Source organism: Monodelphis domestica, chromosome 6 (assembly GCF_027887165.1).
Source record: "Monodelphis domestica isolate mMonDom1 chromosome 6, mMonDom1.pri, whole genome shotgun sequence".
Taxonomy (NCBI): Eukaryota; Metazoa; Chordata; class Mammalia; order Didelphimorphia; family Didelphidae; genus Monodelphis; species Monodelphis domestica.
The window spans coordinates 104,002,497-104,024,879 of record NC_077232.1 but is presented as its reverse complement, the minus strand read 5'-3'; the positions used below and the strand labels follow the sequence as shown (position 1 = coordinate 104,024,879).

Genomic DNA, 22,383 nt, shown 5'->3' with positions numbered 1-22,383 from the left:
TGAGACACTTATTAGCTATGTCTGGACCTTTTTGCCTCAGTTTCCTCATCTGTAAAAAGGGCTGGAGAAGGAAATTGACTAACTCCAAATGAGGTCACAAAAAGTAAGACATGACTGAAAGTACTGAATGACTAAGAAGCCACCAGAATTCAGTTTGAGAATTATAGCTAAATGAGTGGCATAATAACAGGGAAAGATATATTAGTCATGTATTTTAGTGTAATAGTATTGATATTTGACATCCTTTTGAACTTGACATAAATCTGTGTTTCTATTCTTATCTCATAGTGTTACCCTCTATGTTCGTTAAACCCCATTCAAATTGGACTATTTGATATCCCTTTTAAAAGATCTAGGATTTTTTTTTTTGCTTAAGTTCTTTCCTATTTCTAGTTCTAGACCCTATCTATATATCCCTATCTGGGCAAATAGGTGGTATAGTGGATAGAGTGCCAACCTTGGAGTCAAGAAGACCTGAGTAAAAATTTTAATTCTTACACTAACTGTATGACCCTGAAGAAGTCACTTAACCCTTTCTGCCTCCATTTCCTCATCTGTAAAATAAGATGGAAAAGGAAATGGCAAACTACTCCAGTATCTTTGCCAAAAAAACCCCAACCCTAAATAGAATTGAGTTGGACTAATCGACTAGACAACAACAAATAATCTCATCTATAAACTAAGTATTTTATATACCTCTATCTTCCCATGTATCTTTTGAAATCCCAGTTCAATGTTCAGTTCAATATCTAATTGAAATGTTGCTTTCTCATTGAGATCCACCATGATTTTAAATAACTGATAGCTTAAGGGATGGTCCTTCCATCCTCTCACTACACATTGTCGTATAGAACTCACTATATTATTCTTGTATTTTCATTTTGGTCTTTTTCACATAATTATTGGGTAGCATTGCACAATTATGTATATGTTGTATCTTTCTCTGTTAGACTGTAAGTTTGAAGATGGCAAGGGATATATGTCAATTACCATTGTATTGCCCAACACTTAGACCTAGAAAAATGGCAAAGAAAGATTACTTGATAATTTTTTGGTTATTTTTGAGATCAGATTTCTTTATTTCGAGAGGGCTAGAAGTACAATTGGCATTTATATGGTAAATTCAGTGCTGATTAGTACTGAAGTTTTAACTAGATCAATTTTTCTGACTTTGATTGGTTTGCCCCTGCTTAGGCAGCCTGGCTTACCATATTAGTGCCTGTCATAGTGAGGACAACCACTCAATCTCAACTCTCTTGAATTCAAACAATCTGCTATCCTCAGACTGAATAACAGGAATTATCAGTGGTTAGGAAGATAAAAAGGGGGAATCAGAAAGAGAGGTAGAAAGAGGAGAGACAAGTGATAAGGAAGGTTCCATTGCTCATCATATAATGAGAAATACTTAGGAAGTTTATATGATTTAACTCTATATTGTCTTTCTACATTATTGCTCTTATTTCTGTTTAGAATTCTTTAGGCAGGTAGTCATTCTCACCATCATTATTAATTGCAAGCTGTTTTTATTTGCTCTTCTAAGAAGTTTATGTTCATGGGAACACTGGCTTTATAGATAGAATTTCAGTTATAATTGAAAACCTAAATCATTTTTTCTCCATAAAAGTAATATATGTTTAGTGGTCCCTTTGCTCTCACAAATACCAGAAAACTCTTTTGTGATACTTTTTGCAAGGCACAATCTAACAAGTTGTAGGAGGGAATTTAGTTTTATACTTCTAGACACTTCTAAGACAAAGGAACCAACTACATGTGTACCAGGGAGTGGGTTAACATTTCACTCAGACACACCCAGATACACATACTCACATCCTTATTTTTATTTTAACTCATTAGAAATTACTGGTAGGACTAGAGATAGTGGAAGAGAGATACATGAGTGTTTATCCTGCTTTATCTATTATTACTCCTTTTTCTATAATTTATTTTTCCATCATAGTGGGCTACTCTCTGTTTCCCATTCTTACCCTTCCTTTTTCCATCATTATATCTATGTTCATATGCTTCCCCAACACAAAACTAGGATGGGCCCCCTCTTCCTGATTTCTGGCTATCAAATTTCCATTTTCCTTCTCATATGGCACTTCCTTCCTAAAGTCTTCCTGGAGAACACTGGTGAAAATGACTTCTTCAAATTTCTTGTATCATTTTGCCTGGAGCTCTTTGTATTTTTTCATCGTTGTGTTTCTTGTAGTTATTTTTGCCCAGTTATTTATGTACTTGTCTTTCTTCTCTAGACTTCCATTAGATATTTAACAATATTTAATGGTTCCTTAAGATCAGACCTCTGTTGCATGTTTCTTAGTAACTCCAACACCTAGAATATTGTCTTGTGCATAATGAATTTCAATAAATATAACTTCAATATAGGTAACACATACTATCACTTTTTAATTCAAACTGCATGATAAAATGACCAGTAAAGAAGAAAGAAGAATTTTGGTTGTCTGTATTACTATTTATTATTCCTACTCCTTATCATATAACAAGAGAAACCAATGAGTTTTATGAATCATATTGTGGCTGAGATTAATACCAATAATTTTGACACAATCCTTATAGTAATATGAGTTCTTTTTCAATAATCTACATTAAATATTTATAATTCATTGAGAGTTAAAGCTGCAACTGAGTCAAATACATATATATATGTGTATATACTCAGTGCAATGCTGTAACATACTTCAAAAGTAGGTTATGTTTATGAAGGCAATGCTAGAAATGAAAATGTGGAGTTGCTTTAGAATCAGTTAGCTACAATAAGAAAGAGAAGAGTCCAGATTTAGACCAGAACAATAGAATAAAGCCATGAGAAATGTATAATGGAGAAACATTCTGAAGGAAGGGAATCAGCAGATTCTAGGAATGTTAGGGTATTTATGTTATTTTTTCAGGAATTTTTGAAACAATCAGCTTTCTCTTCTTATCCCATCAAGTAATAAAATTATTTTGATCTGCTGGCACAAAAAACACACAAATGGCAGCAAAATAGTCTCTGATTAGGCCAACAGTGAATAGAACTGGGCACAATGAATCTTTTGTTAAGCATGTCCACAGTGCATGATCTTTATGATTTTATGTTCTACCAGGAGTGATTTGAATGTGCTGGCTACAAGAAATAACTATTTATAGCCAATACTGGAAAAATGTTGCTATTTAACTTATCTTCCTCACCCCTGCTTATATGGAAAGGTTTCAGATTCCTTTTACTGATATATCTTCATGCAATTTACCTTTCTTCCTCCTTATCAGAGTGGAATGGATTTCCAACAGAATAGCAGTGTGCCATGTACCAGCATATATCTATATGGTAGCATACGCAGAAGAGAAAGGAAAATTCCACTTGAGGACATAGATTGTTGTCATTGCTCTTGAAATAAAAGCATCCAATCTATACCAACTGTTCTGATTTAGTATCATTAAGACAGCCTGACATTATAAGTTCTCACATTGTACACAGGCTGGGATGAGTTTGGCTTAATAATTCAAAGGGCACAAAGTTTTGATGAACAATTTGTCTTTGCCATTTCTTTTCATCTTTAATGGAAGTCCTGTCAGGCCTTAAAAACCATTATAGCTTATATTCTGGCTTGCTTATTTGACTCAAATGACTAGCTATGCACCTGATACCAATATTGCCATCCACAGAGAATAGGATCTTATTTTGATTTATTACCAAAAGCTCCAGCCAAAATTTTCTAACTGTAACCTGGAGTCTGTCCTCACTCAAGCATCCCTCAGAAACATGAATCAAATAATAAAATATTTTATCACTGCCCTTGTATAGAAGTCAAAGCAGTATCAAAGACAACTCAGGAAATACTTCAGAAGCATTTAATGTTGAGAAATAATTAATTAAAAGGAGATTTCCATTTGAAAGCAATGATTTTAAGCTCCACATGTTTGCAAAACCACTTTTGATGAAAGCCCATTAAGAACTTTGACATAACAATTAAGTTTCAATCAAAACACAGTAAGTTTTCCATTAAATAAAGTCAGAATGGAAATACTAGAAATTTTTAGAAGACTGTGCTTTTTCAATATTAAAATATCTGTTGTAGATTTTTGCGTGTGATTTTGCTCACATTAATATATGTGTGTATATAAATATATAATTTTTTTCAAATGAAAAGTTTGTCAAACTTTCTTGGCTACTAATAATAGATATGCCTAAATAATTTCAATAGTCATATTTTCTAAACACAACTCTCATAGCATAAATTCTGATTATCTCAAAATTACATCCATATAACAAGGATAATAAACTTCAGATATTAGAAGTTTTGGCTAAGTAATCAAATACTTGTCAGCTTATTGTTTCTAAAATGGACTAAATATCTTGGGAGGTTAAAGAGTCTCTTAGTTTTTAGTTATTCTTAATTTGGGCCACCAGATTTAACCACATTTGAATTTTTAAATAAGAGAAAAACTCAAATATTGTGCTCACCTGTAAAAGATTTGAGAATTAAAGGTACTGTCAGTGTCGGTCAAAACTATAGTGTCAGAAATTTAATGCCAAGTGATTTAGAATTTTTAACACAAATTTCAGGCATCAGAGGCTTTTCATGACTAAATCACAAACAATGATTAACCATTAATCATTTATGGCTAAAGGCTGACTCTTTAATGCTATGACAAAAGTCAAATAGATAAGTCAATAGGAGAAAGACCATATGCTGTTACAAAAAGAGTGCTGAGCTGGTTGTTAGAAACCTGGGCTCTAGTGCTAGAACTGTCATAAATTACCTTGGGCAAGACAATGAATATTTCTGGGCCTTTTCCCTCATTTCTAAAATAAGGTAGTTGAGCTCTATCTATGTACTCTAAGATCCCTTCTTGCCCTAACATTCTATGAATCCATTATTATGCTGTAAGCTAACACCTTTTCATGATCCATCAAGTTATTTAGAGTGTTATTGTCTCTAAAGTCATCAAGGCTTGGCGAAGAGTCTTTTATGTTGGTCCATGACCTTGGCTTTTGGTCACCCTCCCTCCACCAGATTGCAAGCCTTTCTTCTTCAGATTTCACTTCCATTATCTATATTCCCTGCACATAACCTCAAGACTTCACAGAAGTCTGGAAGATATTAATTTTGGTATTTCATATTCTGCTTTTGAGTTTTGTTATTCATTATATGCTTGCATATAATGTCAAGGAGGTGACTGTGTATAATAATGGTGCATGTTCTATTTTTCATATTAATTTACTTATAAGAATCTCTCAAGGGCAGTAACCTATGATTTTTGTAGGTTGCCTGATTACATGAACCTTTTTTTTTTTGGTATTTTGGGAAGTGAGGGAGGAGTTGTTGCAAAGCTTAACCATGATCCTCCATATTCACTTCTAACTGCATAGGAAATCACTTTAAACTTTCTAACAATTAAATACATTGTATAAAATTGAATTTACTTCATCTACTCTAAACTTAAAAAAATTTCACTAAAAACAGAAACAAAATAGTCATCTTCAAAGATATGAAAAAGTATCACTTGATCAAAGAAATAATAGTCTTTGGTAGACTTTTTCTATCTGAACAGAAGTATAAAATTAGATTTAAACATAGCAGTTTGTCTTCAAACAAATATACCTTTTAACTGGAAATACACACGAACAACAGAAATTCGAACTTGTCTGTTGAAGTTACAAAATTACAAAAATCTCAGTGGTGGAAGGAATAGCAGAGAACATCTAGAGCAGCCTCTCCCTGAGCACCAGTATTCTATTTGACATAGTGAACAAGATTATCTAACATCTGATGGAGGATCTCCACTGATGAAACCCACCACTAATTCAGGAAAGCTATTTCACTTTTGATGAACTCTAATTATTGGGAAGTTTTTCTTTTTGAAATCTAGCCAAAGATGATTCTTCTGCAACTTCTATTCATTGCTCTAAGTTTTGCTGTTTGGGTCAAGGACAAAAAGTGTCCCACCTAACAACTTTTCAAACTGTTGAAGATAATGATCATATCTTCCCCAATTCTCTTCTAAGTCTTCTATTTTCCAGGCTAATCATTTTCAGTTATTTGAAATGATTCTTCTATGAAATACCCAAAGGATAGAAACAGGCTGTTTTCAAAAGAAGAAATCAAAAATATCAATAATCACATGAAAAAAATTCTCTAAATCACTATTGATTAGAGAAATACAAATTAAAACAATCCTGAGTTACCATGTCGCCAATCAGATATGCTGACATGACAGAAAAGGAAAACATCACATGTTGGAGGGGATGCAGAAAAATTGGAACACTAAAGCATTACTAGTGGAGTTGTAAATTAGTCCAAGATTTTGAATAACAATTTGAACTATGCCCAAAGGTTAATAAAAAAGTATATACCACTAGTAGGTCTGTATCCCAGAGAGCAATGAAAACTAAAAAAGACCTATTTTCACAAAAATATTTATAGCTTCTTTTTTGTGGTGGCAAAGAATTGGAAATGAGGAGATGGCCATCAGGAGGGGATGAGCTGAACAAATTGTAATATTGTGATAGAAAAATGTGGACTTAGATGAATTGATGCAAAGTGAAGTGAGAAGAATCAGGACACCATTGTACATAGCAATAGGAATATTATAACAATGATCAATTGTGAAAGATTTAGCTACTCTGACCAAGACAATGGTCCAAGAAAATTCCAAAGGGTGGTATCCACCTCCAGAGAGAGAAAAACTGACTGGAGAGTGAAGCATCTGTTTTTCACTTTATTTTATTTTTCAACATGGCTAATATGAAAATGTGTTTTGCAAGATCTCACACCTACAAGTGATATCATATTGTTTGCCTTTTCAAGAAGGGCAAGGGAGAAAATTTGGAACTCAAAAATTTGGAAAAATGAATATAGTAATGAATAGGTAAATGAATAGGTAAATACCTAATGAAATAAATTAAAGTATATTTAAAATGATCTTTATAGGTCAGTTTCCATTCAGTTAATTTTCCTGGTAGCTTTCAAGTTGGACTCCAGTTTGTTAAGCTTCTTCCTAAAATGTGACATCTAGAATTGAATGCCATGGATGGGGGTGAAATTCAGTGTGACTATTATCAGCTTGATCCTGGATACTGTCCCTTTCCCAATCTGCCCAGCTGGTAGAGAGGGCCTTTAGCTCTTACTTTAACTATATAATGTTAAGCCATGGAACCCTAATTCTTTCACTGATTTTTTAAAAAAAAATTATCTTCTCCCAATATCTAGGAGGCACATTAGACTATGTTTAGCTCTTCTCTCTTAGAACTTTAAAACTTAAAATGTAATGGTTATTTCTTTCCAAGTCCATCATTATTAATTTAGTAACCAATTCCTTCTTATTAGTCACTGTTGGGTCCAGAATAACGGTTTCTCTCATTACTTTTAAAGAATGAAATTAATATTCATGCAGATCAAAAATACATCAACTGTTCAGCTTTTCACATAAAAAAGAGTTCCAGGATTAGTCCAAATAATGGAAAGTACTCATCACTACTATATTGCATATGCATGCCAAATTTGTAATCAGTTTCCCAAACTTCTCTCTTCCCTCCCTTGATTACATAACTTGTAGCTTACTCCTACTACCATGTAACTTCTGTTTCTTGATCCATTGCATTTTATCCAAGTGCTCATCACCTTTCTCCCAACTATGCTTTCCTGCATTTCTCTGCATAAATAAAAATCTAAATATACAATACTACCCTACTGCTTTATTTTTCTATTGTTTCATTTTAGTAAGGTACATTCTTCAAAAACTATATTTCATAGTTATGAATCTCAACTCAAAAAAGTCTCAAAGATATCCAGGAGGTTTAATTTATTTCCTTGTGTTAAGAACTCTTGTTTCTGACTTAAATTTTGTTCATTTTAAAATGGGTATCTATGGTCATAGTTTTTTATACTATCCTTTAGTTTCTCCTTTGAATTACCGGGCCTGACTAATAATTTTCTTCCTCCAGTATTGCTAAAAGCTATTATTTCAGGGTTTCTTGTTTTATTAGTCAACAGTCATGTGTAAGCATAATTGCTTACTTTTTGTCAGGTCCTAAATGCTGGGGAGCAAAACAGTCCCTCAAGGAATTCATATTTGAATGGAATACTCCTGCTTAGAAGATATTTGTGGGCAGTTTCTCCCTTCTCTTCTATTTTAAATTTAAAGCCCTGGTTATGAGATTCAAAATTTCTGGGAAAATATTCTTTTATAAGCTCTCTTCGTGAAAACTCCACCATGGCAATGATTTTCATTCTTTGATCTTCAGCTGGAGTCAAGAAATACAAATCCAATTCTTATATACCATGCTCTAAACCAGTAAGTTCATTGGTTCACTGCCTGTCTATGCTGAAGATCCTACTTTAAAATGCCAGCAACAGTGGAAACAAAAATAGAGCCCCCCAAATCTTCTAGGTTTTTGTTTGTTTATTTTTTTTGCCCAAGACCTTACAATAACTAGTAATACTTTCTGGGACCCCTCTAGTGGTGTCATTTAACTTGAAATAAATCACAATAAATCAGGATGAGAACAAAATTCTTTCCCTACACCATCATCAACATCATTATAACAACAACAACAATAATAAAAATGATTAGCATTTACATAGCACCCCTATGTACCAGTCATTAGGGTAAGTACATTATAAGTATTATCTCACAACAACGCTGGGAAGGAGGTAATATTATTACATTCATTTGACAGCTAAAGAAACCAAGGCAAAGGAAATCAAATGACTTCAAGGTCATCTATCACATATCTGAGGCCAAATTTGAACTGAGGTCTTCCTGATTGAAGGCTGAGCACTCTATTCGCTGCTCTTATGCATTTGAATAATATTGGGTAACTTTTTTTTAACAGCATTTTAAGATTTACAAAGTACCTTTCATAAATTAACTCACTGCATCTTTACACCAACCCTGCGAAATATCTATTATTATTATCAGCTCTATTTTAAAAGATGAAACTGAAGTTGGATAAATTTCAGTGACTTTCTATGGTCAGTAAGCAGCTGAGGTTGTAATAAGATTCAGTTCTTCTTGACTATAGCATGAATCTGGTACTTTTACAGCTGCTGTTGTGGCTCATCCTTCATTTTTGAAAAAGTCCAATAACATCATGATGATGGAATAAAATAGAAAATAACAGGTGATTTCGTGACTTTTGTGTGAATTAGATATAAGCAAGGTGGAGTTGTACCAAGTTGTCAGACTCACTCTCTCTTCCAGAGTCATCCAAGTCCAGTGGCAAGAGAAAAGTCAGGAATTTTGGCTATGGCCTGGGATGCTTTGGATTATCTTAGTCTCTTTAGTGTCTGACCAAGCTGTGAGAATGATGTGTTCCAACACCTGCTTTAGCCACCTTCATGATCACTGGAACACATCATTCTCATCTGCCTATTCTGCCAGGAGAAATCTAGGGCAGTTGGGTGGTGCAGTGGAAAGAGTGCTGGACCTGATGTCAGGAAGCCTCATCTTTCTGAGTTCAAATTTGGCCTCAGACACTTACCAGCTGTTGTGACCCTGGGCAAATTACTTTTGCCCTGGTTCCTTATCTGTCAAATGAGCTGGAGGAAGAAATGGCAAACCACTCTAGTACCTTTGCCAACAAATACCCAAATATGATCACAGAGTCAAACAAACTGAAACCATCAAATCACAATAAGACCTTAAAACTTTAAGCCAAACATGAAGAAAAAGACTGAAAATTAACTAAAAAGCATTGGGGGAAAGGCAAAAGAAAGAGTGACTCAGCTAATAGATAAGAACAATTTGTTTATAGTTTACAAGCATATGATTCTTCAAAATATTTGAAGGTGCTAAAGTTTCTTTTTAAGTAGCTTAAATAGTTTTAGCAATATTATTTTGATTATTAATTTAAAAAAACCTTTTACCTACAGGTACTACAAAAATTCACTTGGATTCTATTCCTCTTGGAGTAATCTAAAACTTTAGGTCAATAGAGTATGGATTATGAGATTTCATTGTATTTACTTGCAAGTTTTTACAAAATACGAAGAAAATGACCTATAAAGCAGTTCCTACAGGCACAATAATCTCCTTTGTCTCAGATACAGAGGAAGTTATTAATTGGAGACATTTCCTCATCTGCAAAATGAGGAGGTTGGATGAGGTAGCCTCTGAGGTCCTTTTCAACTTTGGATGCTCAGATTCTCAGATCATCTTTAAGGTTTCTTGCAGCTGTAACATTCTAAAACTCTAAAGAAGGCACTAAGGGATTAGAAATCTGCATAGAATCAAAAGCCTAATCCAAATAGATTATATTTCTTTCATCTTTAATACCTACATTGCTTCACACTTTATTGAAAGAAGGCTTTAAATTGATCTGCTCCATATCTTTGTTGATTAATTGCTATTGCCATTTGGTATCATCAAATGAAAATCAGTGATTTCTCAATTTAGAAGTTAACTCGAATGACATTTAAAATGCTCTGTTTTCGGTCATCCCTCTTTCTTTTTTAAAAATGGGCACTATTTGTCAGGTATTTAAGGTCTTATACAATCTGGTCCAATATACTTTCCTCATCTCTAATCTCCCACAGAAGCTCTCCACTCAAGACCTGATTATTTACTCACTTGTCTCTCAGATTTTTTTTTTTGGTGTTTTTCTATCTCAGTGTCTTTTCTCACAATCTTTCACCACTGGAATTGCCTTTCTCCCATTTCTGTTGTATGCTACAACACTCAGTTTAAACATTATCTCCTTTGTAAAGCCTTTCCTAACTATTTGAGTCTAAAGTATTATCTGTTTCTGGTCTATCACCTGAGATTGCATCTCATGACACCAAGTGCTACTGGCCATTTCAAACTGCATGTCCTATTGAGAGTTCAAACACAGCACACTCAAAAGATAACTCATTATTTCTCCACCTGACCAATACTCCCCTTTAGAACTTCCTTTTTTCCAGCAAGAGCGTCATCAAACTTCTAGTCTCCCAGGTTCAAAAACTTAAAATGAAATTCAACTTTTTATTTTCATTCAATCTATATAGACAATCACTTGCTAAACCACTTCCTATGTCTACAACAATTTTTTAGTATGTTTCTTCTCCTCTTACAGCTACCACTCTATTTTAAGCTCATTTCCTTTTGCCTGAGTTATTGCAATAATATTCTATTTAGTTTCTCTGTCTCAAATTTCTTTCCAATCCAATCCATCTTCCACACAGGCGACAAAGGATTTTCCAAAAGTGCAGGTATGGCCATGTCATCTCCCCCACTCAATAATCATAGTATCACTCTATTTTTCCTCCAATCAAATCTAAACACCATCTGCAATTTAGAGCTTTTGTAACTTGGATAGTCTTTGCTTTTCCAAGTTTTTCACACATCATTTCTTTCCATGCACTTACTAGAACTGAGGTATTGACCTAATTGTTATTCCTCACACTGAACACTGCCTCCTATGTCCTTACTTTTGTCCTCATTGTCCTCTTCTTAGAATCCCTGCTTTCCTTCAAAACTTAGATGTCAAACCAATCAGTAAACATTTATTAAACACCTACTGTATGCAGGCACTGTGCCAAGCACTGGTAACCTTGTTACAAGAAGCCTTTTCTGATCTTCTCTTTCAAATACCTTGTATTCATTTTGTATATATTCTATATTTCCATATAGAGGGTGTCTAAAAACTATTAAAACTTGATATCACACTAAGACTTTTGGGACACCCTCTATAGGGTCATTTTTTAAAATCAGAGTGTGAGCTCCTTGAGGGCAAAACTGTATTATCTTTGTCTTTGTATCATGTTTAGCATAACACTTAGTATATACTAAATTTAAAATATATTTTAATGGTTTATTTATTCATTGAAAGCATGCAGCAATAGCTATTTTTAATTCAGCATTAATGTTAAGTGATAATTTAATAATTAGTTTTGTACCACTACCTTGAACTCATTTTCAATTTTTTATTATTATTTACCTTTTTTAGACATTTATATCTTGTTTCTCTAACCACAGAGTAGTGTAAAGCGCACAATATTTGGCATCAGGGAAGCCAATTTCAAATTCTAGCTCTCCTATTCACTACTTATGTGACCTTGAGGCAGTCTCTAAGCATCTGTTTCATTAACAGTAAAACGAAGAAGTTCAGCCAGATGATCTCCAAGGTCTCTTTCCAGTACTAAATCTGATTGTTTTTTTTAAGATTCATAGAATTTTTGGGCTATTAAGACCATGTAACAAAATCCCATCACTTTATAGTTAAGAAAACAAAAATTCAGAGAGATGAGTCCATGTGACAAATGTCAAATAGCCAATTAGCAGCAGAGCTGCCTTCCAACTCAGGTCTCTAGAATTCATGTCCTATGTTCTTCCTATTCTGCCCACCTATTATTTATAAGCTAATTCTTGAATGGTAGGGTTGTGTTTTACTTCTTGTTCTATCCCCTATAGTGGTTAACACAGTGATTGTAGATAACAGGATATTTCATCCATATTTACTGACTGACCTTTTTCTAGTCTCTTAGAGTTGTCATACATCAGAAGTTTTAAAAAACTTTTTTTTTGGGGTAAAAACCCTTACCTTCCATTTTAGAATCAATATTGTGTATTCATTCTGAGGTAGAAGAACAGTAAAACCTAAGCAAAGTGACTTACCCAGGGTCACACAGTTAGGAAGTATCTGAGGCCAGATTTGAACCTAGGACCTCCTATCTCTAGGCTTTGCTCTCAATCTACTAAACCTTCTAGCTGTCCCTGTCCCCCCTGATAAAAGCAATTTGTGCAAAAAAAATCAATTAATGGTTCTCCTGTAACATAAAAAAATTACGTATTGAAGAATACTTAGGATACACAAAAACATACACCAAAGGGAGAGAAAGAGGCTTAAAATGGATGATTGACACATTCTTAGAAAGTCTGTATTACATTAGGGAAGTCAGAAGGTTCAATTTCAACACAAAAGGGTATCCATTTATCACCTTACCTGGTATCAGAAAATGACAGGGCCCTGGAATCTCTAGAAACAGGGCATATGTGGTGAAAGGGCAAAAGTAGAAGAGTAAGACTTTGTTAAAGGTCACACAAATGAAGAAATATTTTTTTTTATGGGAGAAGGGATGCTTTACGTTAAAAAGAAACCAAAAAAAGTTTTAGAGGTCCCCTTTCCGACCTCCTCAATTTCATTTATTTATTTATTTATTTATTCATTCATTCATTTATTTATTTGTGTTCAAGAACATACCATTTAATGTAATTTTAACAAAATGCTTTTTCTTTTTTCTTTTTATTCCTCCTCTATATTAAAAGACACTTAGTGGTTGCCAAAAGTCCAATGGGATTTTTTTCTCTAATTAAAATGAACAGTACTGGAATAACTTAGTTCTTTCTTACAAAATAAGATCCTAGCAGGCAGTTGCTATGGTTATTGAAAAAGCCAGGTTTGCTCCCAGTAAGCACAGAAGAAATTATGAGCCACAAGGTATCAGCCTGCCAGGATGCGCAAATTTTATAAAGAATAGTTAGTGGTATCTTGTATATATTTTTTTTAAAACCCTTACCTTCCGTCTTGGAGTCAATACTATGTATTGGCTCCAAGGCAGAAGAGTGGTAAGGGCTAGGCAATGGGGGTCAAGTGACTTGCCCAGGGTCACACAGCTGGGAAGTGGCTGAGGCCAGATTTGAACCTAGGACCTCCCATCTCTAGGCCTGGCTCTCAATCCACTAAGCTACCCAGCTGCCCCCTATCTTGTATAATTTTACAAATTTTCCATATATTCCACAATCAATAAAAATGTACCTTGGCAAGTAAATTTTTTGGATGGTGTTGTGAGCAGTAGTTTGTCTGCCATTTCCCCAGGACCAGCACATCGAGCAATTCCAGGTTCTTTATATTCTGATTTGACCCAATCCGATAACCACTGCATGTTACAGTCACAGTAGAGAGGGTTGGCACCAATGGCTCTGAGAAAGCAGAAAAACAACAAGAACAAGACAAAAGTAGGTTGGTCTTGTTTCTTTCTTTATGATAAGTCAATCAAAGTGATACTTGGTAGTTTTAGGACACTACATAGTTTTAGACACTCAACACTCAATAATCACTTATATTTCTATGAAGGCAATAATTATATTTCTATAAAACTAATATTTACAAAGTTCTTTGTTTAAAAGATATGGGAGTATAAGCAACACTACTATTTCCTAGATGGTGAAGCCAATTAAATTCTGTAAGTAAAAGACAGAAATTATTGAGATATTAACTTCCAAGAGGTGAACTAACTTGTCCACTATTAACTCAGAAGATGGTATCTACTTCTAGATTGCAATTCCATGTCTAGCCTTCTAATTTAGAAGAAAAGTGAGATATTAACATACAGTAATTATAGGGATAAAAAATGGACTTGTGATTTCTTCAGTAGAAGGAACTCCCAAATAAAGGGTACTTTGTATCACTGTAAACTGGTACCTTCTCTGCAACTTACAGATTCTTTTTTTTTTTTTTTAAATATATTTTATTTGATCATTTCCAAGCATTATTCGTTAAAGACATAGATCATTTTCTTTTCCTCCCCCCCACCCCCCATAGCCGACGCGTAAGTCCACTGGGCATTAGATGTTTTCTTGATTTGAACCCATTGCTTTGTTGATAGTATTTGCATTAGAGTGTTCATTTAAAGTCTATCCTCTGTCATGTCCCCTCAACCTCTGTATTCAGGCAGTTGCTTTTTCTCGGTGTTTCCACTCCCATAGTTTATCCTTTGCTTATGAATGGTGTTTTTTTTTCTCCTGGATCCCTGAAAGTTGTTCAGGGACATTACACCGCCCCTAATGGAGAAGTCCATTACGTTCGATTATACCACAGTGTATTAGTCTCTGTGTACAATGTTCTCCTGGTTCTGCTCCTCTCGCTCTGCATCACTTCCTGGAGGTTGTTCCAGTCTCCATGGAACTTCTCCACTTTATTATTCCTTTGAGCACAATAGTATTCCATCACCAACATATACCACAGTTTGTTCAGCCATTCCCCAATTGATGGGCATCCCCTCGTTTTCCAGTTTTGGGCCACCACAAAGAGCGCAGCTATGAATATTTTTGTACAAGTCTTTGTGTCCATTATCTCTTTGGGGTACAGACCCAGCAGTGCTATGGCTGGGTCAAAGGGTAGATATTCTTTTGTCGCCCTTTGGGCATAGTTCCAAATTGCCCTCCAGAATGGTTGGATCAGTTCACAACTCCACCAGCAATGAATTAATGTCCCTACTTTGCCACATCCCCTCCAGCATTCATTACTTTCCTTTGCTGTTATGTTAGCCAATCTGCTAGGTGTGAGGTGATACCTCAGAGTTGTTTTGATTTGCATCTCTCTGATTATAAGAGATGTAGAACACTTCTTCATGTGCTTGTTAATAGTTTTGATTTCTTTATCGCAACTTACAGATTCTTAAGAGACTTGTATACAGCACCTTTAGATAAAGTGACTTTTCCAGGGTCTCATAGCCAGTGTGTGTCAAGACAGGACTTGAATTCAGACTTCCCTGGCTCCAAGGTGATTCTCTATCTACAATACCACATTGCTTCTTGCAAGTAGTAAATACTTGTATTCCAGACATACGACATATAAAGATTTAGTAACCAATAGATACATGGGACCTTTTCAGCTAATCTGGACACCACTAAAAACAAGAGAGGCAACCAGGCATAGTGAAAGGCAGGATTGATTATTAAAGTTAATATTAGTCATAACAGAATCAGTCACTGGTTATCTGTATGATTAGGGCTAAATAATTTAACTCTTCAGGAACACAATTTACTTCTGTAGAATTAGAGGAACCAGATTAGAGTTTCTATAATCCCTTCTAACTCTATTAAATAACTCTTTCTCAAAAAGCCAGGTTATAATTAGGTGTAAAATATCTTAAGAAAATACTAAATCCTAGATTTGCCCATCTTTAAAGTCCAGGCCAATGACCTAACAGGAAAACCAAGAAAATAAGAACTCTAAAAATGTTTACTTCTCATGATATGGAAAAGAATGATTTACTATTCATTTAGCTTTTTTTTTTATTCTTTCAATTTGGGTGACATCTAGAAAAATTACATAAGACTTTCAACTAACTCAAAGAAATATGCATAATTGTTTTACCTTCTGATAAGCTTATCATTCTTACAGCTATCTTTTAAAAAATGTCCAAAGTTTTGAGACTACCACAATATTGCATAATCCAGTTTCTTTTTTTTTTTAAACCCTTACCTTCTGTCTTGGAGCCAATACTGTGTATTGGCTCCAAGGCAGAAGAGTGGTAAGGGCTAGGCAATGGGGTGACTTGCCCAGGGTCACACAGCTGGGAAGTGTCTGAGGTCATATTTGAACCTAGGACCTCCCATCTCTAGGGCTGGCTCTCAATCCACTGAGCTACCCAACTGCCCCCTATAATCCAGTTTCAACTGTAAGAATTAAAGTATTTTAGGTAATATAACTGATTTGTTGAGCTCTCCAAATGGTGTCCAAAATTGGGACACATTTGTCACTGAATTATAGAATCTTAAAAGGGGAAATAGAAGTCATTTAGTTTAATTCATACCTGAATAAAAATTCCCTCTACAACATACCTTAGAGGTAGTCTAGCCAGTCTTTGCTTGAAGACCTATAGTGCAGAGAAATTTACTACTTCCTAAGGCAGTCTCATTATTCTTTTGGAGTGCTCTAACAATTAAGCGTTTTTTCCTTACATCAAGGTAAAGTTTTTTCTTTTTGCAATTTTTCTATATATTCCTGCCACTATCTTTTGGGACAAAGCCAAACAAATCTGACAGACCTTTATAAACTTAAGACTATATCCTGTTTCCCCTTATATCCTTTCTTCCTCAGACTAAACATATAATTCTCTAAAACAGTTTTGATATGGCCCAATTTGAATCTCTTTTATTAGAATTGCTGACCTCTTCTGGATACTCTCTGGTTTATCAATGACCTTTCCAAAAGTGGAACCCAGAACTGATCACAACTCTTATGATGGAGAATGATGAAAGAAGTCTCTTTTTTGCCTGTTTGTCTTTCATGTAGTTTCCAAATTGATAATGCTAAAAACAAAAACAATAAGTTTCTGACCATCACCCCTGAATTTAAAATTTTTAGGGGCTTATCATCTTTTCAAAAATAAAATACAAAATCCTCAGCCTTCCATTTAAAAGTACTCCACAAGATGGATCCCATGTAACTTTCCAGTCTAATATCATTGTCTTCCAAGTACTCTCCATTCCAGGGAAACTGCTAAGTGTTTACTGTCCATGGAATTCTATCTATTTCCTCTATTTCTTTGCACAAGTACTCCATTATATCTGGAATACATTCCTAACTCACTTCGGAGTGACAAAATCTTTGATTTCTTGCAAAGAATATGAAAAATTCTCCCTTTTATACAAGACCTTTCCTGATCCCCACAGTTACTAGTGCTCCATCCTTATTCTTTCATTTTATTTTTTTTTCAAACCCTTACCTTCATCTTAGAATCAACACCAAGTATTGATGCTCAGGCAGAAGAGAGATACAAGCTAGGCAATGGGGGTTAAGTGACTTGTTCAGTGTCACACATCTAGGAAGTGTCTGAGGTTAAATTTGAATACAGGACCTCCCATCTCCAGGCCTGGCTCTCTATCTACTGAGCCACCTAGCTGCCTCTTAATCCATTATTCCATTATTCTATATACATGAAGCAGGAATTATTTCACTTTTGTCTGTTTATCTTCAATATCTCATACAGTAGGAAATCAATCAATGTCCGAACAGAAGTACATGGGGCCACAATCCTTTGCTACTGTGGCTCTCAAAGCATCCTAAAATCATGTTAGCTTTTTTGATTGTCATATCAAACTACAGATTTTTATTGAACCTGAAATCAACTAAAACAATGAGTTCTTTTCAAACAAATTGCTATGAAGCCATTTCTATTCCTCCCTGTACTTAAAAGTAATTTTTGCACCTCAGTGTAAGAATTTATTGTTTTGTGGTTAATTTTATAGCAGTTACTAATTTGGGAAAAACCATCCAGAATTCTGGCTCTCAGATAATCTGGGAGACCTATGTACCTCTTCTCTAAGGAGTCCTGTAGTCCATGGAGCCCTATTGAATTTTCCACCTCCCATTTGAAAACTTTGAGAACAGGCAAGTTGATTTTAGTATTCAGAGGATTTATGCTATATTGTAAAGAAACATGGTAGTTCAGAATATGAGTACGTTAAATAAATTTTTTCTTCATATTTGGAACATATTCTTTGGTCTATGAAAGAGAAAAAACACATTCTATCTAACTTAATATGAGATCATCTATATACCTGATTTTTTTTGGCATTTTAATTTATAGTATTTAAAAATCTGCCCAGTCTTGATCAATTTCTGTTATATAATTAATTAATAAAGCTTGTGATTACTTGTGGGGTGTCTGAAAAATGTATTTTATGCTAAAATGTCCAGACACAACTTTTCAAGTCATTTGAGTACTTTAAATTAGAAGTGAAGATGCAATGTGCTGAAATTTTGGGCAGATATGTTTTTTTTTTTTTAAACAAATGAAAGAGAGATTTTAATGTACTTCAACAGACTTTAATGTGCTTTAAGGAAGAAGTACTCACAGATGTGATAAGGAGGACAGATCATTGAAAGCTCCTTCAGGTACAACAGAAATGTCATTTCCATGTAAAGACCTAAAGATAAGAAATAGCAAAATAAGATCTTTTACATTTCTTTGAATTAAGTAATTCAAGACATCATTAAAAATCATGTGCTCTTGTGTATGATACATAATCCACTAAGAGGAATCTATAGTTGACTAAAATAGTAACTATGGCACTCTAAGACATTCATTTCCCCCCAGTTCCTTCCAGAAGGGCATTTACAATTCAGTCTTTCTACCACCCAACCACTCAGAAAAGGAATTAATAAAACAGATTACTAGGGACATCATTAGTATAATGGGCTGTTTGCATAAGCTGACATTTTATTAAATTAAAGATTCTTACAGTAAACGAAGAGACTTCAACCCATCAAAGGTCCGGGCAGGTATACATCGGAGACGATTGTAACTAAGAATTCTGAAAATACATATGATATTTTGTTTTTTTGTATGTGGTAATAAAAAATAAGAGAAACAGAAAATAACCAAGTGCAGTTTCTGAATCCAAAGTAATTAGAAAAAATAGGTATCTTCCAGGCTTCCAAATGAAATAATATTTTGAAATTTTCCTTCTATTACCTGTCTATATGTATCACTTTTATTCAGAATGACTTGTACATTTTTAACATAGTGTTACCAGTTTTAACTTACAAGGTCAGTAGCTGTGTCATGTTGCTGAAACTCTGGTTAGAAAGTGTGCTGATTCGGTTGTTACTTAGATCTCTACAAAAAAATACAGAAACTTAGTCATTTGGAACAAGGCAAAAAACTGAAAATCCTAGAAATAACTTGAAGGGAATATTGTTTTTGTTAGTAGTAATAGTTGAACTAGTTAGACTACCTGAAAATAGCAACAAAAAATGCAACAATTTGATAAGTGAAAGTACCTTCAATATAGTAAAGAGGTGATTTGAACTGATTACTTTGTCACCTTAAAATATAATTGTAAGGCAAATTGTATCTAGTTTAAAATCATGTCCAAAAAAAGGATTTTGCTATACATATTGATATATTTTTATATATTCCCCACAATGAAACTTGCATCTCAGGGAGATTAGTACCCTAAAAATAAAAAAAACAAAAATCCCCAACAACAATCCTAGGTTCTAATGTTTGTGGCTATTGTTTTAGATCTTGTACTTTATATTTGTTAGCCTTGATATTATTCTTCTAAAAACAAATAAGTACATGGCACATACACTTCATAGGCTTTGAACTGATCTAGTAGAATTTTTTTTTAAAGATGAAGAAATAAAGTCTCAAAAAGGTGAATTGATTTGTTCATGATCACAATGAGATTAGATGCCAGACTTATGGCTTTTACCTAGATTTTATAGCATATTTGAAAGGACAGATGGATTCCATTTAATCAATTCCTATTATTTTCTCTATATCCCTACAAACTACATACCTTTCAAGATCTATGATTTTTTTATGCTATTGTAATTACATTTTACCCCATTCAAACAGGTCTGTTCTTATTTCTTCAAAATGCTATTTTCAATAACAGAATCATTGGATATGATCTAATTCAATCCATAGCCAAACAGCACCCCTTATATGACACCCATTACAAGAAATCATCTAGCTTAAACTTGAAGACCAGTTTATACTTGAAGAACTGGAACGGAGCAGTCTACTTTCCCTCTCATAGTAGTCCATTCCCCTTTTAGAGAGCTCTAATTGTTAGGAAGGTTTTCCTGAATAAAAATAATTTTCACAGGTCTCAGTTTTGCCTTTTAGGGCCAAGTTTGAAAAGTCCAATTCTTCTTTAATGCAGATGCCCTTAAGTTAATTTAAAATGTCTGCCAATTGATAAAGCCTTGGAAATGATTTCAGCACAAATTTCACCAACCTCATCCAGAGGAGTTAATTTTTAATTAGGTATGACACACATTTCCTGTTACCTAGCCACTTGGCATGCACTTTCCTATAAACACACTGACCCAACATAAATCTCTCAAATCCTTATAGAATTCCATAGAAGTAATTTAAAATGAAAAAAATGTTACCAATTTGGTGCCTTAACATTTATCATGCTTACTACTCTAAAGTTTTGGCAATCAAAATTGAAAAAATATATTTGCTTTTTAAATATTGTATATATATAATTATCTAAGTTTTTATATTGGAATATTTCATCTTAGAGTACAAATAACAGAAGATTCAAATATCAAACAGGGTAAAAATTTTAGGCTTAATATTAAACCAGAGAGACTATGCCAGTAGGACATTACCATAATAGAATGAATAGAGTTATTTTTGTCATCCATGACATAATTGTGACACAGTTATTTGAAGACTAGATTTTAAAGAAGTAATTCTAATAGAAAGATCCTTTAACTTATATGACAAAAATTAATGTAAAATTAAAATATAATAAACCAAATCATTAATTTAGTTAGCAGACATAATTAGCATTGTTAAGAGATTTTTATTAGTGGTATGATTTTGGACATTTCAATTAGCTTCTATGAATCTCAATTTCATCATCTGTAAAATATTTAAAATAATATATGCAATGGTAATAATGCTCATAAAATTGCTATGAGGATTATAGGAGAAAATCCATGTAAAATTCTTGGCAACTGAAAATATTTTATTATTGTATCATAGATTTAAAGGTGAAAAGGGTCTCTGAGGCCAAATTTGTTATACCCCTCATTTTACAAATGAAGAAACTTTAAATACCTGCTTAGAGTCACATAGAGAGTCATGATTTTTATCCTTGTCCTCTGGCTCCAAAGCCAGTCCTCTTTCTAGTACTTTTCTTGATAATCATTTTTTATTATTATTAATGGTCTTCTATGATATTTGATGTGAGATCAAGGATAAATAGTGTTTCTGTCCTTTTTTTAAATGAGAGATCACAAAAAGATTGTATTCTATATCAATGGAAGTTTTGTATTTCATTATTATTTATTTGATTCTATGTTAGCCAGACAAGACATCATTGTGTTTGTGTTTCTTCAAGAATTGAAGGAGAAAACCTGCTCTAGGACTCTATCATATTCTGATATATATTACAAGTTTCAAGATGTGGCTTATGATCCAGAACTTAAATGAGAGAAGCTGGAGGCATCTGTCTGTGAAGGAATTATATTATCTGAAAGGTTCACGACATTTTCAACAATTTCCTCCCTGTCGCTCTTCTGCACCCCCACCCCGACCCAGTGCCTCTGTTTTCCTACCCCCCACCCCAACTCCCATTTCATTAAACAGAACAAAAAATCTACAGAAGAAAAATACTGGGAGAAAAAGTACTCACATAAGTGTTAAATGTTTGTAGTTAGAAAGTTCCTTGGGAACTAGGGTAAACTGGTTCCCATCCAAATACCTAAAAAAAAAAATACATTATTCACATTAAAATAACAGCAGTGTCAAAATATATTAGCTTAATGATATTTCATTCTTAATTGAAGCCAGGTATTACACAGTCTAACTTCATGACAAAATATGCTTCAGTGGGGATCCATTACTTAAGGTTGAAGAAAAGAGTGCATCTGTTAATCAGGTTGATTGTGTGTGTGTGTGTGTGTGTGTGTGTGTGTGTGTGTGTGTTAAACTTAGGTCAAATTTATCCATCTGTGGACAGATTAGTTGATTCATTTCCCCATGGTTAACTTCATAGAGTCAAGCACCTATATACTCACATGGCTGTATGATAGTCCCAGTGAAGTTAGTCTACCAAATGTTTTGCTCATCATTCTTCCTGCCTGTGGTCACATAGTTTGATTCCAAGGACACACTAACTATTATTGTTGTATCATTT

The 22,383-nt window shown here is 34.0% G+C and overlaps 1 protein-coding gene across 4 annotated transcripts in view; it reads right to left on the bottom strand.

Annotated features, from left to right (window-relative positions):
* The window catches only part of SLIT2 (slit guidance ligand 2), a 392,002-nt gene that overhangs the window by 71,986 nt on the left and 297,633 nt on the right, over positions 1-22,383 (bottom strand). For all 4 annotated transcript variants that reach the window (XM_007496674.3, XM_001368444.5, XM_056802468.1 and 1 more), the window contains 5 exons: positions 21,880-21,948; positions 19,263-19,334; positions 18,958-19,029; positions 18,571-18,642; positions 13,742-13,905 (listed from right to left, as the gene is read on the bottom strand). In XM_007496674.3, the coding sequence (XP_007496736.1) occupies positions 13,742-13,905; positions 18,571-18,642; positions 18,958-19,029; positions 19,263-19,334; positions 21,880-21,948 (449 nt within the window). The remainder of the gene's footprint in view (positions 1-13,741; positions 13,906-18,570; positions 18,643-18,957; positions 19,030-19,262; positions 19,335-21,879; positions 21,949-22,383) is intronic.